This window comes from Mustela nigripes, unplaced genomic scaffold, assembly GCF_022355385.1.
Source record: "Mustela nigripes isolate SB6536 unplaced genomic scaffold, MUSNIG.SB6536 HiC_scaffold_75, whole genome shotgun sequence".
In the NCBI taxonomy this organism is placed as follows: Eukaryota; Metazoa; Chordata; class Mammalia; order Carnivora; family Mustelidae; genus Mustela; species Mustela nigripes.
In genome coordinates, this window is record NW_026739490.1 from 4,567,092 (window position 1) to 4,587,996 (window position 20,905).

Sequence of the window (20,905 nt, forward strand, 5' to 3'; positions counted from 1 at the left end):
GGATTAGAGGATCAACCTTTAATGTCTGAACTTGGAAGAAAGCATGAAGTTGGGGGGAGCAATTTCCAGTGAGGAGCAACAGATAAAACTGAGGCTACCGGAACAGGTACTGTGATTAAGCAGCTCAGTGGTGTCTCTCAGTGACCATAGCTAGGTATGCATGGAAAAAGAACAGTGTGTAGCCTTTTAATGAAGTTAGTTATGATACTAAAACCCAACAAAAGTAACAAAAACGGAAACTGCAGACTAGTCTTACTTGTCAGTGTTAATGCCTGTATTTTTTTCCAAAGATCATTTATTTATTTATTTACTTATTTATTTGAGAGAGTTGAAGTGAGAAACAGTGCACCAGCAGAGGGGGAGAGGGGCAGCGAGAGAGGGAGAAGCAGACTCCCACTGAGCAGGGAGCCCAATGTGGGGCTCGATGCCAGCACCCTGGGATCATGATCTGAGCTGAAGGCCAATGCTTAATTGACTGAGCCACCAGGCATCCCTTTAATGCCTGTATTTTAAGTAAAATATTAGCAAGTAGAATGTGGTATCTTGTTAGAATATTCTCTGACAAAGTGGAGTTAATAAGGGTGCAATATTTAGCTTATTTATTTATTTATTTTAGATTTTATTTATTTATTTGTCAGAGAGAGAGGAGTGAGAGTGAGTACAGGCAGACACAGTGGCAGGTAGACAGGCAGAGGGAGAAGCAGGCTCCCTGCCAAGCAAGGAGCCCGATGTGGGACTTGATTCCAGGATACTGGGATCATGACCTGAGCTGAAGGCAGCTGCTCAACCAACTGAGCCACCCAAGCGTCCCAATATTTAGTTTAGTACCAAGAAATCTATTAATGTAATCACTGTACTAATTTTTCTCCTTGAAACCATTTGTGACCATTCCATAGATGCCTAAAAGGCATTTGATAAAATTGAGCATCCATTCTGTTTAAACATTTCTAATTAAATAGGAGTATAAAAGAAAAATAAAACCTGAACTTTTTGTACTTTGAAAAGACCTAATCATCATCATCATCATTCATCCATGGCTAGTCTAATTATGGAAAAAGTGAACATGCAAAAATTTATAGTATAAGAATGCAAAAATGATAAAGAAAATTTAACCACATGGATGCCTGAATGGCTCAGTAGGTTAAGCATCTGCCTTCAGCTTAGGTCATGATCCCAAGGTCCTTGGATTGAGCCCCACATTGGGCTCCCTGCTTATTGAAGAACCAGCTTCTCCCCCTCCCTCTCCCCCTGCTGCTCCTCATTGCTTGTGCTCCTCTCCCTCTCTGTCAAATAAATAAATAAGATCTTTAAAAAAAGAGTTAAAAAGAAAATTTAATCACAAGGAAGGACAAGAAATAAGTAGTTTAGGAGTTTCTGCAAGTGTCTGAGACCCATACCGCACTTGCATGCAGTCCTTGGAATATGAGGATGCTATACGTCACACATGGAGGCCAAACATGACACTGTGTTTTTAAGAACATTGCACACATCTCTGGAGTCAGTTGAGAGGGACCACTCAGGAGGACATTTTTAATTGCACCTCAGCCAACAATGACATCTTACAGCTGAAGAAGCAATAGTGGTAATCACTGTGGGCTGTAGACCAGGCCCTTCCTGGCTTTCTGACTTCCCACGAGCAAAATCAACTGAAATTCAGATCCTACCCTCAAAATATTTTAATTTAGTGATTAATAAATGCACGAATGTGGTAAGACCCAGACCCAGATCAATTATAGATCAAAATTACCTAGATCCCTACTTTAATGTCCTGATAAAAGAAAGGGTATACTTTTCTAGAGGTAAATATTACGTACTTCAGTTTCTCAGTGAAAACTTTAATAACAAAATGTCTGGCATATGATAAAAAAATTAGAAGATATAAAGTAAGAAAATTTCATTGTTAAGAAACAGCCAGTAGAGAGGCACTTTGCTGGCATAGTTGGTAGAGCATGCGGTTCTTGATCTCAGGGTTGTGAGTTCAAGCCCCTTCAAGCCCCACATTGAGCGTAGAGATTACTTTAAAATAAAGTCTTAAAAAAAAAGAAACAGGCAAGAGAATTAAGTCCAAATCATGGAATTAACTAATGGAAAATTTCAAGTTACTACTAAAAATGCTAAAGAATTTCAGCAGAGACCTGAAAACTGAAAAAAGAACCAAATGGAAATGTTAGAAATGAAAAATACTATACCTGAAATGAAGGATTCATTAGACTGTCTTAATAACAGGTTAGATACAAATGAAGTAAAGTTCTGTGAACTTTAAGATAGGTCAAAGGAAGTTTCTAAACTGGAAGACCAAGAAAAAAAGACTAAGCAGAGTAAAACAGAGCATCCAGTATCTGCCAAACAATGTCAAATGATCTTACATAGTGTAGTTGAAGTACAGAAAGAAAGTAGAGAGAAAATGCAACAGGAAATCTGAATTGATAATGTCCAAGAACTCTCCAAGCTGATGAAGTAGATCTCCAAATAGCTCATTGAACCCCACATGGAGTAAAAATACTATACACATGTATAACCATAAATTTGTGCAGGGATCTCTTGTGGTGAGTCTACAAATGTTAATGAAATTCAAATCCAACAGCCAGAAGTATTTAAAATGCAGTTCTAGTCTTTGTGTCTCTAGAAAAATTACTGAAAAAGGAGCAGTTTGTACCCATATCACTTTTTAAAAATCTACCTTATTTTCTTCTCCCTTCTTTGAGCTGTTTCATAGCCTCCAAACTTCTCTAAAACCCTCTTTTTGGGTCACTTGGGTGCCTCAGTTGGTTGAGCTGCTGCCTTTGGCTCAGGTCATGATTCTGGAATCCTGAGATCAAGTCCTGCATCAGGCTACTTGCTCAGTGGGGAGCCTGCTTCTCTCTCTCCCTCTGCCTGCTCCTCCCCCTACTTGTGCTCTCTCTCTCTTTTTGTTAACTAAATAAATAAAATCTAAAAAGATAAAAAATAAAACCCTCTTTTCTGTCCACCATCCAAATACCTTTTCTGCTCACGTCTATTTCCCCTTTGTCAAGATGTGTAATCTTAAGCCAGAATTGATATCTAGGCTTTTTTTTTTTTTTTTTAAGATTTTTTAAAAAAAATTATTTGAGAGAGAGAGAAGTGGTAGAGCATTAGAGGGGAGAAGGTCAGAGGGAGAAGCAGACTCCCCATGGAGCTGGGAGACCAACACGGGACTCAATCCGGGGACTCCAGGATCATGACCTGAGCTGAAGGCAGTCGCTTAACCAACTGAGCCACCCAGGTGCCCAGCATCTAGGCTTTTAATTCCCACTGGCCAATCACTGCTGGCAGCTCTTTGAGCAGGCTCCATGCTCAGCACAGAGCCTGACACAGGGCTTGATCTCACAATCCTGAAATCATGACCTAAGCCGAAATTAAGAGTCAGATGCTCAACCGACTGAGCTACCCACACGCACCTGCTTCTTGGTTTATTAAGCAAATAATAACCATAAATTGGATACCGTGCTTATGCTAAAACACAGAAATAGGTAGACCTGGCCCCCACTCATACTGTTTAATGGGCTTTTAGACCAATAATAGTGGTATTCTTTAGTAACTGCTCTAATCACAGCGGAACATAGAGAGTAAGGAAAATAACTGCCTGGAATTGCTCAGGATTGCTTCCCAAAGGAGTCATGTGTGGTGATCAGAGATCTTTCCAGACAGAGGAGGAGGGGGTATGAGTGTTCTAGCCACAGAGAAGGAACCTGTCTGAAAGCCCCTGAAATACACAGAAAGCCCCAGAATCCTCTCTTTTTGAACATTGTGAGGAACTCTTCAGACATGAGTGCTTTCCCCTTGCCTAGTCCTTAAGCCAGGTCAACTTACTGGTGGTGCCATGATACGGACTTCGAGCCACTAGCAAGCTGGATGCCAGCCTATGGCCAAAAGTTCTGTCTAAAGTTCAGTATCGGGCGCCTGGGTGGCTCAGTGGGTTAGGCCGCTGCCTTCGGCTCAGGTCGTGATCTCAGGGTCCTGGAATCGAGTCCCACATCGGGCTCTCTGCTCAGCAGGGAGCCTGCTTCCTCCTCTCTCTCTGCCTGCCTCTCTGCCTACTTGTAATCTCTCTCTGTCAAATAAATAAATAAATCTTTAAAAAAAAAAAAAATAAAGTTCAGTATCCTTCTCTACCAGCCAAGAACCAAGGCACACTGTCATGGTTCTTGGGATTTTCAGACCTTTACTGCTTATCTGACCTTGATATCTCTCTGGGCCTGTGTTCTAGATTTGGTCTCAAAGAGTCTATGCAGATAAACTTTCCTTTCTTCATCATCAGATGCGACTGATCAGTTCTGCCTGTATACACAGTATCTGTTTCCACAAGTGCAACATTAGTATTAGGGAAAAGGTGGAGAATAGTGTGTCTGGTGGAAAAAACACAGGATCTGGGTATCTCTTACCTAGATACATTTCCACTTCTGCTCTTTAGTATTCCATCATCAGGCAGGTCACTTTACTTTTCAGTACCTCAATCTCCTTATGTATAAAGTGGGCATAGAGAAATGCAAGGCTGTTAGGACGTTTTAAGAATCTGCATGTGTGTGTGTGTGTGTGTGTGTATTTATATGGACATGTCAGATATAATGCTATTTTAAGTATGAGAATTCGTCATTTCACTCATAGCATGGAACTGAAAGCGGTATTTAATGATTCATTCTACCTTATTCTGTAATTAGTACTGACAAGTCCTCAGGGAATTTTTTGAAACAGAATGCCCCATCTTTTTTAATATATTCCCCAAAATGCACAGACTCTCTTGGATCCTGGATCAGGGCCACCAACTGGACCCAATAGCAGTAGGTCAGGAGCCCAAACTCAGAAGGTCTAGTTTACTGGGCCACGGGACAGAGGTGGTATGACAGAGCAGTCTAACCCAGATAACCGTAGGTTACCAGTTGTAAGTATGCACTTATTTGTGTGTGTGTGTGTGTGTGTGTGTGTGTGTGTAAGATACCTCTGTAAAAACAGAATGAGTAAAGATGCTCCAGTGAGCATCTATGAGTATCTTAAGCAACTGGTGTGTTTTGGTTAACTCATGTATTCTGGTTAACTAACAATGTTTTAAAGGAAAGCCAGAAGCACAAAACAATATGTGGTAATTGGGAGCAGGAATGAGAGAGGCTGAAAAGCAGCTGGGATGGGGGAGGTAGGTAGGTTGCACCGAGAGTCAACTAGGAAAGGCACAGAGTTTTGCAATTCCCCCCCACCACCACCACCACTAGGGCAGGGTGTGAGGGATAAGAGGGCTATGGGCCACCCAGGGCACCACCCAACTTCTAACTAAGGTCATCTGACTTGTCCTTAAACAAAGCTGCACTGGCGTGACCACCTTTTGTCACTGGATGTACTATCTTTTAGGTGCCTCATAAATAAGTACCTCTCTCTAATAAAGATTGCTGAAGTAAGGCACTGGGTGCACATTGTTGTCTTCTTTTTAAATAACTTTTTTAGAATATAATTTATACACCATAAAATTTACCCATTTTAAAGTGTATAATTCAGGAATTTTTAGTGAAATTTAGAGTTGTACAGCCATCACCACAATCGAATTTTAGAACATTTTCATCAACCCCTCAAATTCCCTTGTGTTAACTTGTAATCAGTCTCTGGCCTCATTCAAACCACTAATCTACTTTCTGTCTTTATAGATGTGCATTTTCTGGGTATTTCATATAAATGAAGCATACACCAGGTGGTCATTTATATCTCTTTTGGTTGTTTTTGAGGTTCATCTATGTGATAACATGTATCTGTAGTTTGCTATTAACTTTTAAAATATATTTAAGTGATCCAGTATTTTGATAGCTGATGCTGTTTCATGATTCTGGTTTTCTAAAGTACCTCTGAATGTGATCAAATGCATTATCCTTTTCATTTTCTTCCTAGGATTTGGTGGCTTTTGAACATCAGTGGACTAGCTTCTTTGCTAATTTTGATACAGAAATTCCTTTCCTGCTGGAACTTTCTGAATCTCAGGCGGGTGAGGTATGTAAAGAAAGGGCCAAAGAGAAAAAACTGATTAACTTATTTATTTTTTCTGTTTTAGTTTTGTTAATTTTTTTCAGAATTCAACAGTACCAATCCTTATATGTTTGGGTTATTATTGCCTTAAGCTTTGTTGTGTGCTGTAAAGAAGTTTTTAGCCTCCATACCAACCTACCAACCTCTATAAAGAAGTTGTTTTTCTGTGCCAGCTTCTGTATGAGAAGAATGCTCATTTTAGAGTCTGGTGGTACCTCTGTCGGAAAGGAATTCTGTTGGGTGCTAGTTGCTAGTTACTAGGCCTAAAAGTAATTCTCCACGTGTGAGTAGCACTCCTTTCCTCAGTTGAACCCCCTAGGTAAGTTTTCTTTCCAGGCAAACAATGGTGAAATTACTAGATTCAGTGTAAAACCCACTCTATGAGTAAACTAAGGTATCTAAATCAAGAACCAGGGCATAGGCCGGTCCCCAGAGTTAGTCACAGGGAGGATCAGAGGAGTGGTCTTGAGCTTATACTTGATTCTGCCTTGGGCTTGCACTGCCACTCCTCAGCCTTTAGAGTTGGTGTTGATCTTTGTTGTCGTGCATTCACTTTTACATTTTATAAACCTCACTAATACATTGCTATTATTTTTGTTTAAGCAGTCATTTCTCTTTTTTTAATTCTCTTTTTAATCTTGTTTTAATCCTTTTTTAAAAGATTTAAGTAATTTTTTAAAATTTCATGTATTTGTGTATGTAGTTACTGTTCTCGATGTTCTTCATTCCTTTGTGTAGATCCAGATTTCCATTCAGTATGATTTCCTTTTCTGTAAAGAGTGTCCATTAATATTTTTCACGGTGCAAATCTTCAGATGATGAGTTCTTCCAGCTTTCATATGTCTGAAAAAATATCTTGATTTCACCTTCATTTTTGAAAGACATTTTTTCCATGCATGGAATTCTTGGTTGACAGTGTTTTTCCTTTTAGTACCTGGAAGATGCTGTTCCACTATCTTCTCCCTTGCATTGTTTGTTATGTTCTCCTCTTTATCTTTAATGTTCATCTTAATTTTTATTCTTTATCTTTGTTCCTCTGCATATAACTGGTTTTTTTTTTTCCCTCTAGCTGCTTTTAAGATTTTCTCTTTTATTACTAGTTTTGAGTTGTTTCCTCAAATTTCTTGTGCTGGGCTTTTGTTGAGCTTCTTGGATCTGTGGATTTACAGTTTTCATCAGGTTTAGAAAGTTTTTGGCCAGGGGCGCCTGGGTGGCTCAGTGGATTGGGCCGCTGCCTTGGGCTCAGGTCATGATCTCAGGGTCCTGGGATCGAGTCCCGCATCGGGCTCTCTGCTCAGCAGGGAGCCTGCTTCCTTCTCTCTCTCTCTCTGGCTGCCTCTCTGTCTACTTGTGATTTCTCTCTGTCAAATAAATAAATAAATAAATAAATAAATAAATCTTTAGGGAAAAAAAAAAAAAAGAAAGTTTTTGGCCATTATTTGTCCAGGTATTTTTCTGTCCACCTTTTTTCTCAGAGACTCTAATTACCTCTGTATTAGGCCACTTGAAGTAGTTCCGCATCTCACTGATGCCCTTTTCAGTTTTCTGGATTCTTTTTTCTTGTTTTCAAATTGTTGGAGGTTTGTATACCTCATAATGTGATTGTCAAAAGGTAAGTGCATACTTAGTTGTGTTAGCTATTGCCAAATTTCTCTTCACGAGGGTTGACCAATTTGCATTCCCACCAGCTATATATGAGAGTGCCTGTTTGACCATTGCCTCACCAATAGGATGTATTGTCACACTTTCGTATTTTTCACAGTCTTATAGATAAGAAATGGAATTTTTGAAATTGTGAGTAAGGTTGAACAGGTTTTCATGTTTGAAGTTCACTTTATATTTTATTTTCATTTTTCCCCCCATTTTAGTATTAGTACAGTATTATTAACTAACTGGACAGGTGAGTGATTGAATAAACCTTATAGGTTATTAGGGCTACTTGAGATAATGCATTTAAGTGTTTATCACAGTTCGCATGGTAAACCCTCAGTAAAATTTAGCTATTTTAACATATATATAAAGAGCTTTTACAGATCAGTGAGATCTGTGAACACCAAACTCCAATTGAACATCCAGAGGATGTAAGTAAACAGCTAATTACCAAAGGGAAATCCAGATGGCCATTGACTATATCTGAAATACTCTACTTCATTAGAAATCAAAGGACCATATAATAAAACAGCAATGAAATACCATTTTTCTCTTCTTTTTTTTTTTTTTAAGATTTTACTTATTTATTAGAGAGAGAGCAAGAGAGAGAAAAGAAGCAGGGGGAGTGAGAGAGGGAGAAGCAGGCTTCCTGCTGAGCAGGGAACCCAGTGCAGGGCGTAATCCCAGGACCCTGGGATCATGACCTGAGCTGAAGGTAGATGCCTAGCCATCTGAGCCACCCAGGCATCCCAGATGTTCTTCAAAAAACAGTTTGGCAATATAGTTCTGCCTATTTACCCTAAAATTTCATTTCCAGATCTGCTTTAAGGAAATAATCAGAGCTGCAAATAAAATTTATGAAAAGTTGTTTATTACAGTATTATACATAATATAAGAGTTAGTAGCAATACAATTTCCAAGAATAGAAAACTAGTAGGCTTTGGTACAACCATATACTATGGATGTATCATAGGAAGAGAATATACCAAAATGTTAACAGTTATTGGAGATTGTAGGTGGTTTTTATTAAATTCTTAAATAAGCATATATTACTTACATGATCAGTGTGTGGGAAGAACAATAGATGTTATTTAAGTAGATTAAAATTGCCTTTTGGTGGGTAGTAAGGAATTTTTGAACCTTTTTAGCACAGACCCTGCATATCAAGTTTAGATTAGTGTTTAGCCTAGTACTATACACACCAAGGCTGAGAAATACTTCTGTGGTTTCCTGGGAAACTTCTTACAGTGTACTTCTTTTTTTTTTTTTTTTTTTAAAGATTTTATTTATTTATTTGACAGAGAGAGATCATAAGTAGGCAGGGAGGCAGGCAGAGAGAGAGAAGGAAGCAGGATCCCTGCTGAGCAGAGAGCCCGATGTGGGGCTTGATCCCAGGACCCTGAGATCATGACCTGAGCTGAAGGCAGCGGCTTAACCCACTGAGCCACCCAGGCACCCCTTACAGTGTACTTCTAAGTTCTGTGGATTCTTTCTCAATGGAGATTTTATTTTTCACTTATTTTTAAAGATTTTATTTATTTATTTGACACAGAGAGAGAGAGCATAAGTAGAGCAGCAGGCAAAGAGAGAAGGAAAAACAGGCTCTCCATTGAGCAGGGATCCCCACGTGGGGCTTAATCCCAAGCCTCTGGGATTGTGACCTGAGCCTAAGGCAGCCATCTAACCGATTTAGCCACAGGCGCCCCTCAATGCTGATTTTAAATTAATATGTTGGGTCCTGGGTTCAAGCCCTGCATTGGATTCCCTGCTCAGTGGCAAGTCTCCTTCTCTCTCACTTTGCCCCTACCCCTGCTTTTGCATGCTCTCGCTCTCTCAAATAAATAAATAAAATCTTTAATAAATAAATAAATAAATAAACTGGTGTGCTAGAATTAAAATATATTCCTTTATTAGAAATGTAGAAAACAAATTTTTAATAGAAGGGAAAATTCCTACATGATTAGTAACTTGGACCATAGGTGGTGATTTTCTTTACCTTCCATTTTCTTTTGCAGCCTCTTTATTTCTTTTGCTGTTTTTTTGTTTGTTTGCTACCTGCCCTAAAAACTCATGTTGCTTTCTACTACATTTGTCATTCCATGTTTTTACAATAATCTGTAAACATCTCTCTCAAACACACACACACACACAATACCTACATTCATATGTACATATATGAGGGGGTTTTATGATTGTTTTATAAAATTATGATCTTAAGATAGACAATATTGGCTTCTTTTTTAGCCATTCAGAAGTTACTTCAGTCATGGAATGATCTCCAGCCATATAACTGAAAACAGGTAAGTTTCTTGGGGAAGAAAGGTGAATGGTAATAGAGAAAATGGGATTGACCAGGAGGGTGGTTGTGAGGGAGCATCTAAGTCCCTAAGGTAGAGTCAGGAAAATACAAATTGACTTTAGTCATCACAGGGTAAGAAATTTATACCTTGAAAAATTGTCCGTTTTCTGCTTTTCTATTTATATACATATATATTTATTTTGAAATATTTATTTGAGAGAGAGAGTGCCCAAGAGGGGGATAGAGGCAGAGGGAGAGAGGGAAAAGCAGTTCTCACTAAGCAGGGAGCCCATGTGGGGCCGGCCCAGTGTGGAATCAGTCTCAGGGCCCTAAGATCATGACCTGAGCCACCCAGGCGCCCCCATCCGTATATTTTTTTAAATACAGTTTTAGGGGCACCTGAGTGGCTCAGTCAGTTAAGTGGCTGCCGTCTGCTCAGGTCATGATCCCGGAGTCCTGGAATCAAGTTCCACATCAGGCTCCCTGCCCAGTGGAGAGCCTGCTTCTCCTTCTGCCCCGCTCATGCTGTCTCTCTCTTGCTCTGTCTCAAATAAATAAATAAAATCTTTTTTAAAAATAAATTTTTAAAATACAGGTTTATAGTAAACTAGCTTTTTAAACATTGTAACTTGCTGAAATCTAAAGAAAGGAATTTTATATTCCATCCCTACCCCCAGGGAAGCTAGGAAGCAGAATGTCCAACGGCTAGGCAGGGATCCATAGCATGTTATGGGGAGTAAAAAGGTTTGGGCATAAATGTCCAGCCCCAGAAAGACAAGGAGCATTAGGGTTGCTACATTTGTTTTCTTGAGGTATTTCCTTTAGCATCTCTCTTATCGTGGTAATCGACAGGGCCCCTGCTGGTTATGGTTCCTCTGATGGATAGATGAGAGTAGATCTTTCCTCTCTTTTCTTCCCTAAATCCAGTCCAATCTGAAGTGAGACAGATTGCCATGGTTGGGACTTAGGGTCATCTTTTTCTGCCTAAAGAGTCATTTACCTCGAATTAAGCTTCAGAAGAAGAATCAGAGTCATGTTTACTTTTAAGAGCCCCTATTTTCCTGAAACTTAAGGAGATATTTTTAAGGCTAATACAAGAAATATAAAGAATTTTCCACATGATACACACTAAGGGCAATTTAAGGAAAGTGTAGGGAATAAAGGAAACCATCTTAATCTATTTTAGCTGCCGTGACAAAAATACCGTAAACTAGATTGCTTATAAACAAAAAAACATTTATTTCCCTAAGTTCTGGAGACTGGTAAGTCCCAAAATCACACTATCCCATCCAATGTCTAATAAGGGCCCACTTCCTCTTAGAAAGCAGTCATTTCACTATGACCTTACATAGCAGAAAGGACAAGGGATCTCTCAGGAGGCTCTTTTATAAGAGCCTTTTTTATAATCTCATTCATGTGTGATCTACCCTAATGACTTAATCACCTCCCGCAAAGGCCCTACCTCCTAATACCATTACTTTGGGGGTTAGAATTTTAACATATGAATTTTGTGGGGATATAAACATTCAGTCCATAACTGAAACTATCTTAAAAATATCCTTTAGGTACTATTTGTTGAGAACATACGACATACTAAGCAAGAAATAAATGATTAAAAAGTAAACCAGTCATGGAGGTGCCTAGCTGGCTCAGTCAGTAGAGTATTTGATTCTTGATCTCTGGGTCGCAGTTTAAATGTCATGTTGGACATAGAGATTACTTAAAAAAAAATTTTTTTTAAACCGAGCAGTCATGGTCTCTGCTGTTATAGAGTGTGTAGTGTGGTAGAGAAATAAGACATTAATCAAGCAACCTCACAAAATAACATAATTACAAACTCTGATTGGTGCCATGAAGGAGAAGAGAACTTGGCATTGTGAAGACTACAGCTGGAGAACATGGTCTTCTCTGAGGGGAGATCTGAATGATGAGTAAAGGTAGTAAGATGAGCACCTGGGTGGCTCAGTCAGTGAAATGTGCAATTCTTGATCTCAGGGTTTTGTGTTCGAGCCCCACACTGGGTATAGGGATTACTTAAAAAAAATTTTTTTTTTTTAAAAAGGTGATCAGTGAGCCCCTTTTTAAAAAGGAGAAAAGCATCTTGAGATGAGAGTGTAAGGAACATAAAAGAAGATGGGTTTGGTGGAATATAAGAGTTGGGGGAGAATGACCTTCCATGGAGCCAAAGAAGTTGGCCAGGCCAGACCATACAAGTCTTCTTTGGCCATGTGAAAGATTCCAGTCCTTCCCTAGAAAATGAAATAAAGGCATAAAAAGCTTTCCATGTATGAAAGTTGTCCCCTCTGAATTGTGGAGAATAGATTATAGGAGAACAAGAGTGGAAGCACAGTCACTGTGAGGGGGCAGTGCAGTTGTTTGGGGAAGAAATGATGGCATCAGGGATGAGGCCTGTGACCATGTGGGTTGAGGGAAATGGACAAATAGGAGTGAAACATGGTGGTTGGTTGGATTTAGAAGGTAAGGGGAAGGAGAACTCAAGGAGGCCTAAGGAGGCTTCTCAGTTCTGGCTTAGTCCCGGGGTGGATGATGATGCCATTTATTTATTGCAAAACTTGAAGGGGAACGGGGGATAGATGATGAAAGAGGAAAGGAGAGACAGACAGCTGAAAGTAAAACCCTGGGAATATTCAGAGGCAGATAGAGGAAGAGAATGGCTGACAAGGGAAACTGAGATGCAACAGCTCTTTCAGGGAGAGGGTGTCAGTGCTTCTGAGAGACCAAGGAAGGGCAGGCCGAAGCCTATCCTTGGATTTGCTCTTTGCTATGTGAAAGTCACATGGTGACTTTTGCAAGAGTAATTGGAGTAAAATGACTGAGGGGTCAACTGAAGTAGACTGAGAAGTGAGCAGAAAGTGACAGCAAAAAACTAAAATAAACAGACAAGTCTAACCAAGAGAGGAGACAGAAGAAGGGGATGCATGCAGGGCAGGTAAGTGTGGCAGTGAGATATTTGCAACCCTACTCTCCTCCCATCCTAAAAGCTGCTCCAGAATAGTTAATGCCTCTGTTGTCTGCCTATAGTCTGAGCATCACAACTGGTGTCATCCTTTAAAATTTCAGTTTCTATTAAATTGCTGTGGCATGAAACTGGAACCTTGCTCCATCTCTGCGTCATGGACAGACCTGTGGAACTTTGTCCTTAAGAATTAGAACAAGCTGAAAATACAAACCTGGCTTGAATTTAGTTATGTCCCTAAATGATCCCTGTGGGTCAGTAGGAGGAGTTGGAGACATCTGGCATCACTTCCCAGCAAGCGAGTATTAGGGGGATTGTACTGACCTCTTTCCTCAGACTACAAGACTGAAAACTCCAAGCAGGATTGAAAACCCACTCTGAAAACCCTAAGAACCCACTTACTGGGAAGTTGCCCTAGCTAGGACTCTCTTTTCTAACCACATTTTTGGTTTGCCACTCCAGCCCTAATAGGCAGCCATTCGTTCTCTTTGGCAATCACTCCACACGAGAAAATCTGAATGCTGGCAACTTTAACTTCCCTTCTGAAGGGCATCTGGTACGCAACACTGGTCCCAATGGGAGCTTTGCCAAACACATGGTGAGTAGCTTGACTACCTGGTGCTTAATTGGTTTTATAAATAGGGAGGAGGGAAGGATAAGAGGAACCGTTCCAGTTCGTGTATTGATTTAAGCTCGAAGTTGTTTTGGAGTGAAAGAAGTGATTGTAAACTCACTGTATTTTTGCATAAGTACTAGGTGTGATTTGAAAACATCCTTGTTAATTTTTAAATATTTGAAGGAAAAAGCTTAAAAAAATACTTTATCAAACCAAACTCTTTAAATTGTCATAGTAATGTTGTCATTAGAATAAGACTTTTAAATTAACTTACAAATAGACTTATTCCAAGCCTACTAGGTTTGATATGTCTTCACTGTTACATTTCAGGACATAAACTTTGAGGATCACTGTTCTTTTATTGAGGGTGCCAGGGAGAAGACTTGTTCATTTGGTGGTAAATTGTCTGCTACATTTTTTTAAAGGAAACATTAGACTGAAATATGAGACTCTAGTGCTTGTAAAAGGCTGTGGAAGCTTAAGTATTTTCAAAATGTTACTGACATTCAGGAAAGCTAGTGAGGTAGGTACTATTTTTTAGTTTTGATTGGAGAACATGAGGCTATGTCACTCTGGATTGACTTTCTCATGGACTAAATTTTTCTGCCTCTAAGATGGTCAGGAATATAGGGCTACTTGAGTGGATGGATATGCTGTTAGGATCTTACTGCCCTTTAATGGCAGAGCACAGACCTCGTTTTAACCCCCCAGAGGATCCTGGGAATACACAGGAAATGCCAAATGACATAGGGTTCTTAGTGTAATCTTACATGTTCACTATATATGTTAAAACTAAAGGAAATTTAGCTGAGTTCTGCTTCTGGGAAGAGGGAGTAGAGATATTTTTTTTTCCAAATCCTTCTACTGAGTACAACTAAAAACACTGGACATTTATGTAAAATAAACATGTAAAGACTCTGGAAGGTAGAAGAAGTCAGGCTGGCTGAGGAGCTTAGAACCAAAGGGACAAAATGGCAGTGAGTTTTCTGGGGTTCCTTTTTGCTTATATATCCCAGACTGGATATTGGAGAAGCTGACAACCCAGAAATGCCAATAGGCACAGACATGAAAAGCCTTGTTTCACTTTTTCCTTCCCTACCCTCACAACCCCCTGCCCTGCTTCTCAAATTCCTCATATCAGAGAGATCATATGATAATTGTCTTTCTCTAATTGACTTATTTCACTCATCATAATACCCTCTAGTTTCATCCATATTGTTGCAGATGGCAAGATTTCATTTCTTTTGATGGCTGCATAGTATTCCATTGTATATATATACCACATCTTCTTTATACAAATGGCACTTTAAAAGAAACTTTCAATTGGGGGGAATTTGGAAATCCAAGAAACATGTTCTATTGAGGAAATATGCCAGTTAACCAACAAATAGAAATATGCACATGCGTTTTTATTCAGGGTCGTGGCAATATTGATCATATGCACTATGGTGAATTATAGAGTAGGCCAAACAATCCTTATTACACATCTTTAACTTGGATTCACAGTGTTCACAATATTACAGAAAAATGCCATGCATTCTCTTGTGACTTCCTCAAAGATTGGAGTAGAATGAATATTTGTGTCACATTTAGCTATTTTTTTAATATATTGCACTAATTTCTTTTGCTTTAGTTCTTTTGGTAGCAATTTTGTTTTTTATAACTAATAGCCTGAGAACCCTGATGAGATGCTGGATTTTCAAAAGAAAAGGACATCTGTATCTATCTTTGTATAAATAACTAAACAGGGAAGAAGAATAGGAATTTTTTTAAAGGATTTTATTTATCTATTTACTTATTTGAGAGAAAGAGAGCGTGCAAGTGAGAGAGCACAAGCCAGGGGAGAGAAGCAGAGGGAGAGGGAGAAGCAGGCTCCCCACTGAGCAGGGAGCCCGATGCGGGGCTCAATCCCAGGACCCTATGTTCATGACCTGAGCTGAAGGCAGCTGCTTAACTAACTGAGCCACCTAGGCACCCCGAAGAATAAGAATTTTTAAATCTCTTCCCAAGGCTTATGTACAGAGATGAAATACAAATAGAAGTGGGGACATGGGGGCACACCCTCCTTTCCTGAATTTATAGCTGCTTCCATACATTTCCCTGTCATGTCAGCCAAAGTCCTCACTGTGAAAGTTCTGGACTATTAATGACAGTCAAAACCCAAGCACATTTTCTCTTTCCCTTCTAAGTTGTGAATTCATTAGCATCATGAGCTGACCCAGTAGCAATCTCACAATACCGCCAAGGTTAAAAACACAACACAAGAGGCACCTAGGTGGCTCCACTGGGAACCTGCTTCTCCCTCTCCCTCTGCCTGCCTCTCCCCTGCTTGTGCTCTGTCTCTCTCTCTCACTTTCTCTCTCAAATAAATAAATAAAATCTTAACAAAGAATACACAATACAAAATACTTTTGGAAAAATAATAATTAAAGGTGATCTTTGCCTCTGTGCCTTTAAAAAATAATAAATCAGCTGTTGGTGAGATAAAATTGATTTCCATGAACGATATAATTTTTATTTTTCAGCAGTACATACCTAAGTCCCTACTCTTTTTTTTTTTTTTTACTTTTTTTTTACTTTTTTTTCTGACATGCAGGTAGTACAGTGTGTCTCACCAAAGGGACCCCTTGCTTGTTCAAGAACGTACTTTTTTGGAGCTACTTACGTTCCTTACTTGGGTAAGTTCCTGTAAGTTCTCATCTCATCAGCTTTCCTAATGAATAATATCTCCCATGAATTAGAAATGGAGTCATCATTAACTGCTTTCCTCAGAAGTTTATGATATCCACTTAGTAGGCCTCCAACTCCCTCTCTCAGTGCAGTGGAGAGTTGATACACCTAACACATTTCTCAAAGAATGTATCTCTGGAGGAATAATCATCAGCTCAACATGTCTAACCATGTGTGAGACCATGTGCTCAGTGTTAGAGGGAAGGCAAGGATAAGTGAGTCCCAGTTGGATAGCAGGAGATACAGGCTACAGTGAGAGTCAGAGTCAGTCAGGTGCCTGCTGTTCTGGTGAAGAAGGGCCGTGGTAGAAGAGTACCTTCTACCCTTCTAGAAGGTAGAAGGGAGGAAGTGTTCCATGCTGCGGGGCCCTCCAGAAAGATCAGGTGCACTGGAGCTTCCCTTCTTGCTAGGGTAACCAGAAGTTGCAGATATCCAAAGAGACCTAGAGAAGAACCTCTAGAATAAATGAGGATCTCAGCACTGCTCCACAGAACAGACTACAGCAGAAACCAGGTTTTTACCTGGGTGTTGCTGTGTAAGCTGGAAAACTCTGAAAGAAGCATGATAATTAAAGGTCAGCTAATTAAGGAGATGATAAAAGAGTCAGAACTGAGCCTACTTAATTATACCTCATAATTTAAAAAAATTAAAAATAAGGGTGAAAACATTCCAGAGCCCAAGATTCCCCAGGTCTTCTCTGATGTTCATAGGTGATGCTGAGTGGGTGGTCAAAATCAGTGTCAAGGGTGAAGATCTAGGAGGATTCTGGGAAAAGCTGTTGTGATTGTACTGTGTTTAACCCAAAAGAAAAAAAAAATGTAGTTCTTGATGTCTCCTTTGAATTAAGAAATTCTAGCCTCCTTGTGAAGTGTTTGCAGGACACATGATCTTGTCACACTTAATTCATGGTCCTTTGTTACAGGTGATGAGAATAAGCTGCCCAAGAAAACTGAACAAATGTAAGTCTTCATTTCTATTTTATATTTTCTTAAAGTTGAGTTACTCAGAAGTTGTGGCTGTCGCTCTAACTCCTTTGAGATCAGCAGTGGATAGGACATTTGGGTGAAGTGGTGAGCAGAGCTGTGGTTTCCCTAGCCCTGTCTCTCAGCTTGGAGTCCTGCCAGCTTTGCCATGTGCTCCTCTCTCCAGAACTCAGAGACTTCCTCTGCAAACCCATTTCAATGGTGTGATTCTTCTTACTATGTCTTCTACATAGTACATTTTTTAATCCCCGAAATAAAACATCCTAAAACACATTGGGAGAATCTATGTTGAAACCACTTCTGGTCTAAGCAGTGTTTCCTCTGGATTTGACTCTTAGACTTAGGGAATAGTGCTGGGATCTGAACTCAGGCTGTGCAACTTTATTTTTATTTATTTTTAAATTTTTATTTATTTGACAGAGATCACAAGTAGGCAGAGAGAGAGGGGGAAGCAGGCTCCCCGCTGAGGAGAGAGCCCAACTTGGGGCTTGATCCCAGGACCCTGCAATCATGACCTAAGCTGAAGTCAGAGGCTTTAACCCACTGAGCCACCAGGTGCCCCAAAGCTGTGCAACTTTAAAAAGGTCCAGTGTTGACTTTGCTCCCCCTACATATAACAGGAAACCAAAGATAAAAAATAAACTTATTACTCTTAATCTCACAAAACAAACTGAGGGTTGCTGGGGGTGGGGGATAGGGATAGGGTAGCTGGGTTTTGGACATTGGTGAGGGTTTGTGCTATGGTGAGCACTGTGAATTATGTAAGACTGATGATTCACAGACCTGTACCTTGGAGCAATAATACATTATATGTTAATTTTTAAAAAAGAAAGAAAGAAACTCAATAATGTTTGTGTTAATCTGTTTGGGCTACCATAACAAAATATCACAGATTGGGTTGCTTAAACAGCAGAAATTTATTTTCTCACAATTCTGGAGGCTTGAAGTCCAAGTTCCAGGTACCAGCAGGGTTGGTCTCTGGTGAGGCCTCGTTCCTTGAGTTGCAGACCACCACCTTCTTATTGTGTCCTTATCTGGCCTTTCCTCTGAGCTCTGGGGAGAAACAGAAATCTCTGGTGTCTCTTCCTCTTCTTGTAAGGATACCAGTCCCACTGGATTAGGCCCCTACTCAGGACCTCATTTAACTTCAGTGACCTTCTTAAAGGTCCTATCTCCAAATACAGTTACATTGAAGATTAGACTTTCATTATGAGTTTTAGAAGGGCTCAATTCAATCCATAACAGTGCTGGAACTACTGAATTCCAAAAAGGAATTTTCCATCAGAATATGAACATAGGGGCGCCTGGGTGGCTCGGTGGTTAAGCTGCTGCCTTCGGCTCAGGTCATGATCTCAGGGTCCTGGGATCGAGTCCCGCATCGGGCTTTCTGCTCAGCAGGGAGCCTGCTTCCTCCTCTCTCTCTCTCTCTGCCTGCCTCTCTGCCTACTTGTGATTTCTCTCTGTCAAATAAATAAATAAAATCTTAAAAAAAAAAAAAGAATATGAACATAATAGAATTCTGTTATTACCTAATTAAATATTCTAGTATAAACTACTGGGGTCTAGACAAGTGCTTCCCAAAGGCCAATAGTGACAGACCACGAAGAATCATCTAAGCATCTTTTTATAAATCATATGATCCCCAGGCTATAGTAGTTCCCAGAATTACTGAATCAGAATCTCTGGAGTAGGAACTATGTAGCTGTATCTGAAAAAATACAATGTAAGGAATATAATCATACTACAGAAAAATTGGGAAATAGAAAAGAAAAAGAGGAAAAATAAGATCAGCCATAATTCCTTCTCTTTGGCTCTACCCATTAGTATCTTAACTGTGTATCTTACTGGGTTTTTAAAAATTACACATTTAGGTTTTGTATAGCTGTAATTAATGTGTATACGGTTTTTTAGTGTGTGGGTTTTCTGCCCTTTAGCAACATGTCAGCCACATTCTCACTTTGTACATGCTGGTACTACTTTTTTTTTTTTTTAAGAGAGAGCAAGAGTGTATGTGGAAGAGACAGAGGGAGAGGGAGATAGAGAATCTTTTTTCTTTTTTTTAAAGATTTTATTTATTTATTTGACCAAGATTTTATTTATTTATTTGACAGAGATCGCAAGTAGGCAGAGAGGCAGGCAGAGAGAGAGGAGGAAGCCGGCTCCCGGCTGAGCAGAGAGCCAATGCGGGGCTTGATCCCAGAACCCTGGGATCATGACCTGAGCCGAAGGCAGAAGCTTTAACCCACTGAGCCACCCAGGTGCCCTCGAGATAGAGAACCTTAAGCAGAAGCCACACCCAGCATGGAGCCCAGTGTGGGGCTCGATCTCATGACCCTGAGATCATGACCAGAGCCAAAATTAAGAGTCAGATGCTTAACTGACTGAGCCACACAGGCACCCCTGTACCTGCTGGTACTTATGTGCCAGCTGTGCTTAGCCACTGGATCTTTATTCTGGACACCTAAACATTCCTCCTAACCAAATTCATTGGTGCCCTGCTTCATGGACTAGTATTGACCAGTGCTTGAGAGTACATGTGGAGACTTGGTGAAACACAGAGCTGGTAGAACTTGGGCCTTATGGGCCTTATGGAGTCCTAGTGAAGGCAGTGGCAGTGCCATCCAGGCAAGAATCTCAGGCCTCCCATTCAGGCCATTTTATAAGCCCATAGCCAAGTGGCTTTGCATTCAGCTGTTGTCTGGGGTTTGTATAGGTTGTATAGGAGAAAGCCAACCAGTGAGGGGGCCAAAACATTTTGGTACTGAGTGAGTCAAGCTGGGTCTTAGGTGTTTGTGCCAAGGTGTGGAAGATTCTGATCTTACCTGGAAGTGGCCATGCTCATTGTCAGTGCCCCTGCCAAGCCCCTTCCTACCAAGACATACTCCTCTGTTGTGGCCTGGCCAACAGTCTTCAGGATATGTTGATCTTCGGAGCTGTCATTTTGTTACGTATGCTTTTTCTTTTTTTTTTTTCTTCTACCCAACTCAAATCTCTTACCTAAAATGTAGAGATGTGGTGTGGGCGCCAAGGAGGAAATTAAAGGAATTGGCTATGTGACATGGTACAATAGAAAAGCACCAGGCTGACAGCAGACCTGAATTCAAGTCTGCCATTCATTTTCTGTGCCTTGGACAGTTTACTCCACCTCCTGAAGCCCTCCTGGCTTCTTCTGTATGATGAGAGTTAGACCAGATCATTTCTGGGTTCCTTCCTGCTTTCTAACTCTGGTCACCTTCCTTGTTAAAAGATTCTCAGGCATAAACATTGACATAGTTTTGGCAAGTCTTTATCATCTTCTTGCCAGGCATCTTCCCTGCCTTTTAGGGCCTTGTGGATGAACCAGCCCCTTCTCTCTATAATTATCCTGATAAGATCCTAAATCTCTCTCCCATAAGGTAGTGATTCTCAACCAAGGGCACTTCTACTGCTCCTCTTCCTCCAGCCCCACCCCTAGTGACCTTTGACAGTGTCTGGAGACATTTTTGTTATCCCAACTGGGGGTACTACTGGCGTCTAATGGATAGAGGCCAGGGGTGTTGCTGAACTTCCTATAGTGCACAGGACAGACACCATGACAAAAATTTATCTGGCCCAAAATGCTGAGAAGGAAGAAACCTTCTTAAAAT

At 40.2% G+C, this 20,905-nt stretch overlaps 1 protein-coding gene across 3 annotated transcripts in view; it reads left to right on the forward strand.

Moving 5' to 3' along the window:
* Positions 1-20,905, forward strand: part of DNAAF9 (dynein axonemal assembly factor 9) — a 133,093-nt gene that overhangs the window by 37,036 nt on the left and 75,152 nt on the right. For all 3 annotated transcript variants that reach the window (XM_059386475.1, XM_059386476.1, XM_059386477.1), the window contains 5 exons: positions 5,890-5,988; positions 9,919-9,974; positions 13,413-13,548; positions 16,163-16,244; positions 17,219-17,255. In XM_059386475.1, coding sequence (XP_059242458.1) covers positions 5,890-5,988; positions 9,919-9,974; positions 13,413-13,548; positions 16,163-16,244; positions 17,219-17,255 — 410 coding nt within the window. The remainder of the gene's footprint in view (positions 1-5,889; positions 5,989-9,918; positions 9,975-13,412; positions 13,549-16,162; positions 16,245-17,218; positions 17,256-20,905) is intronic.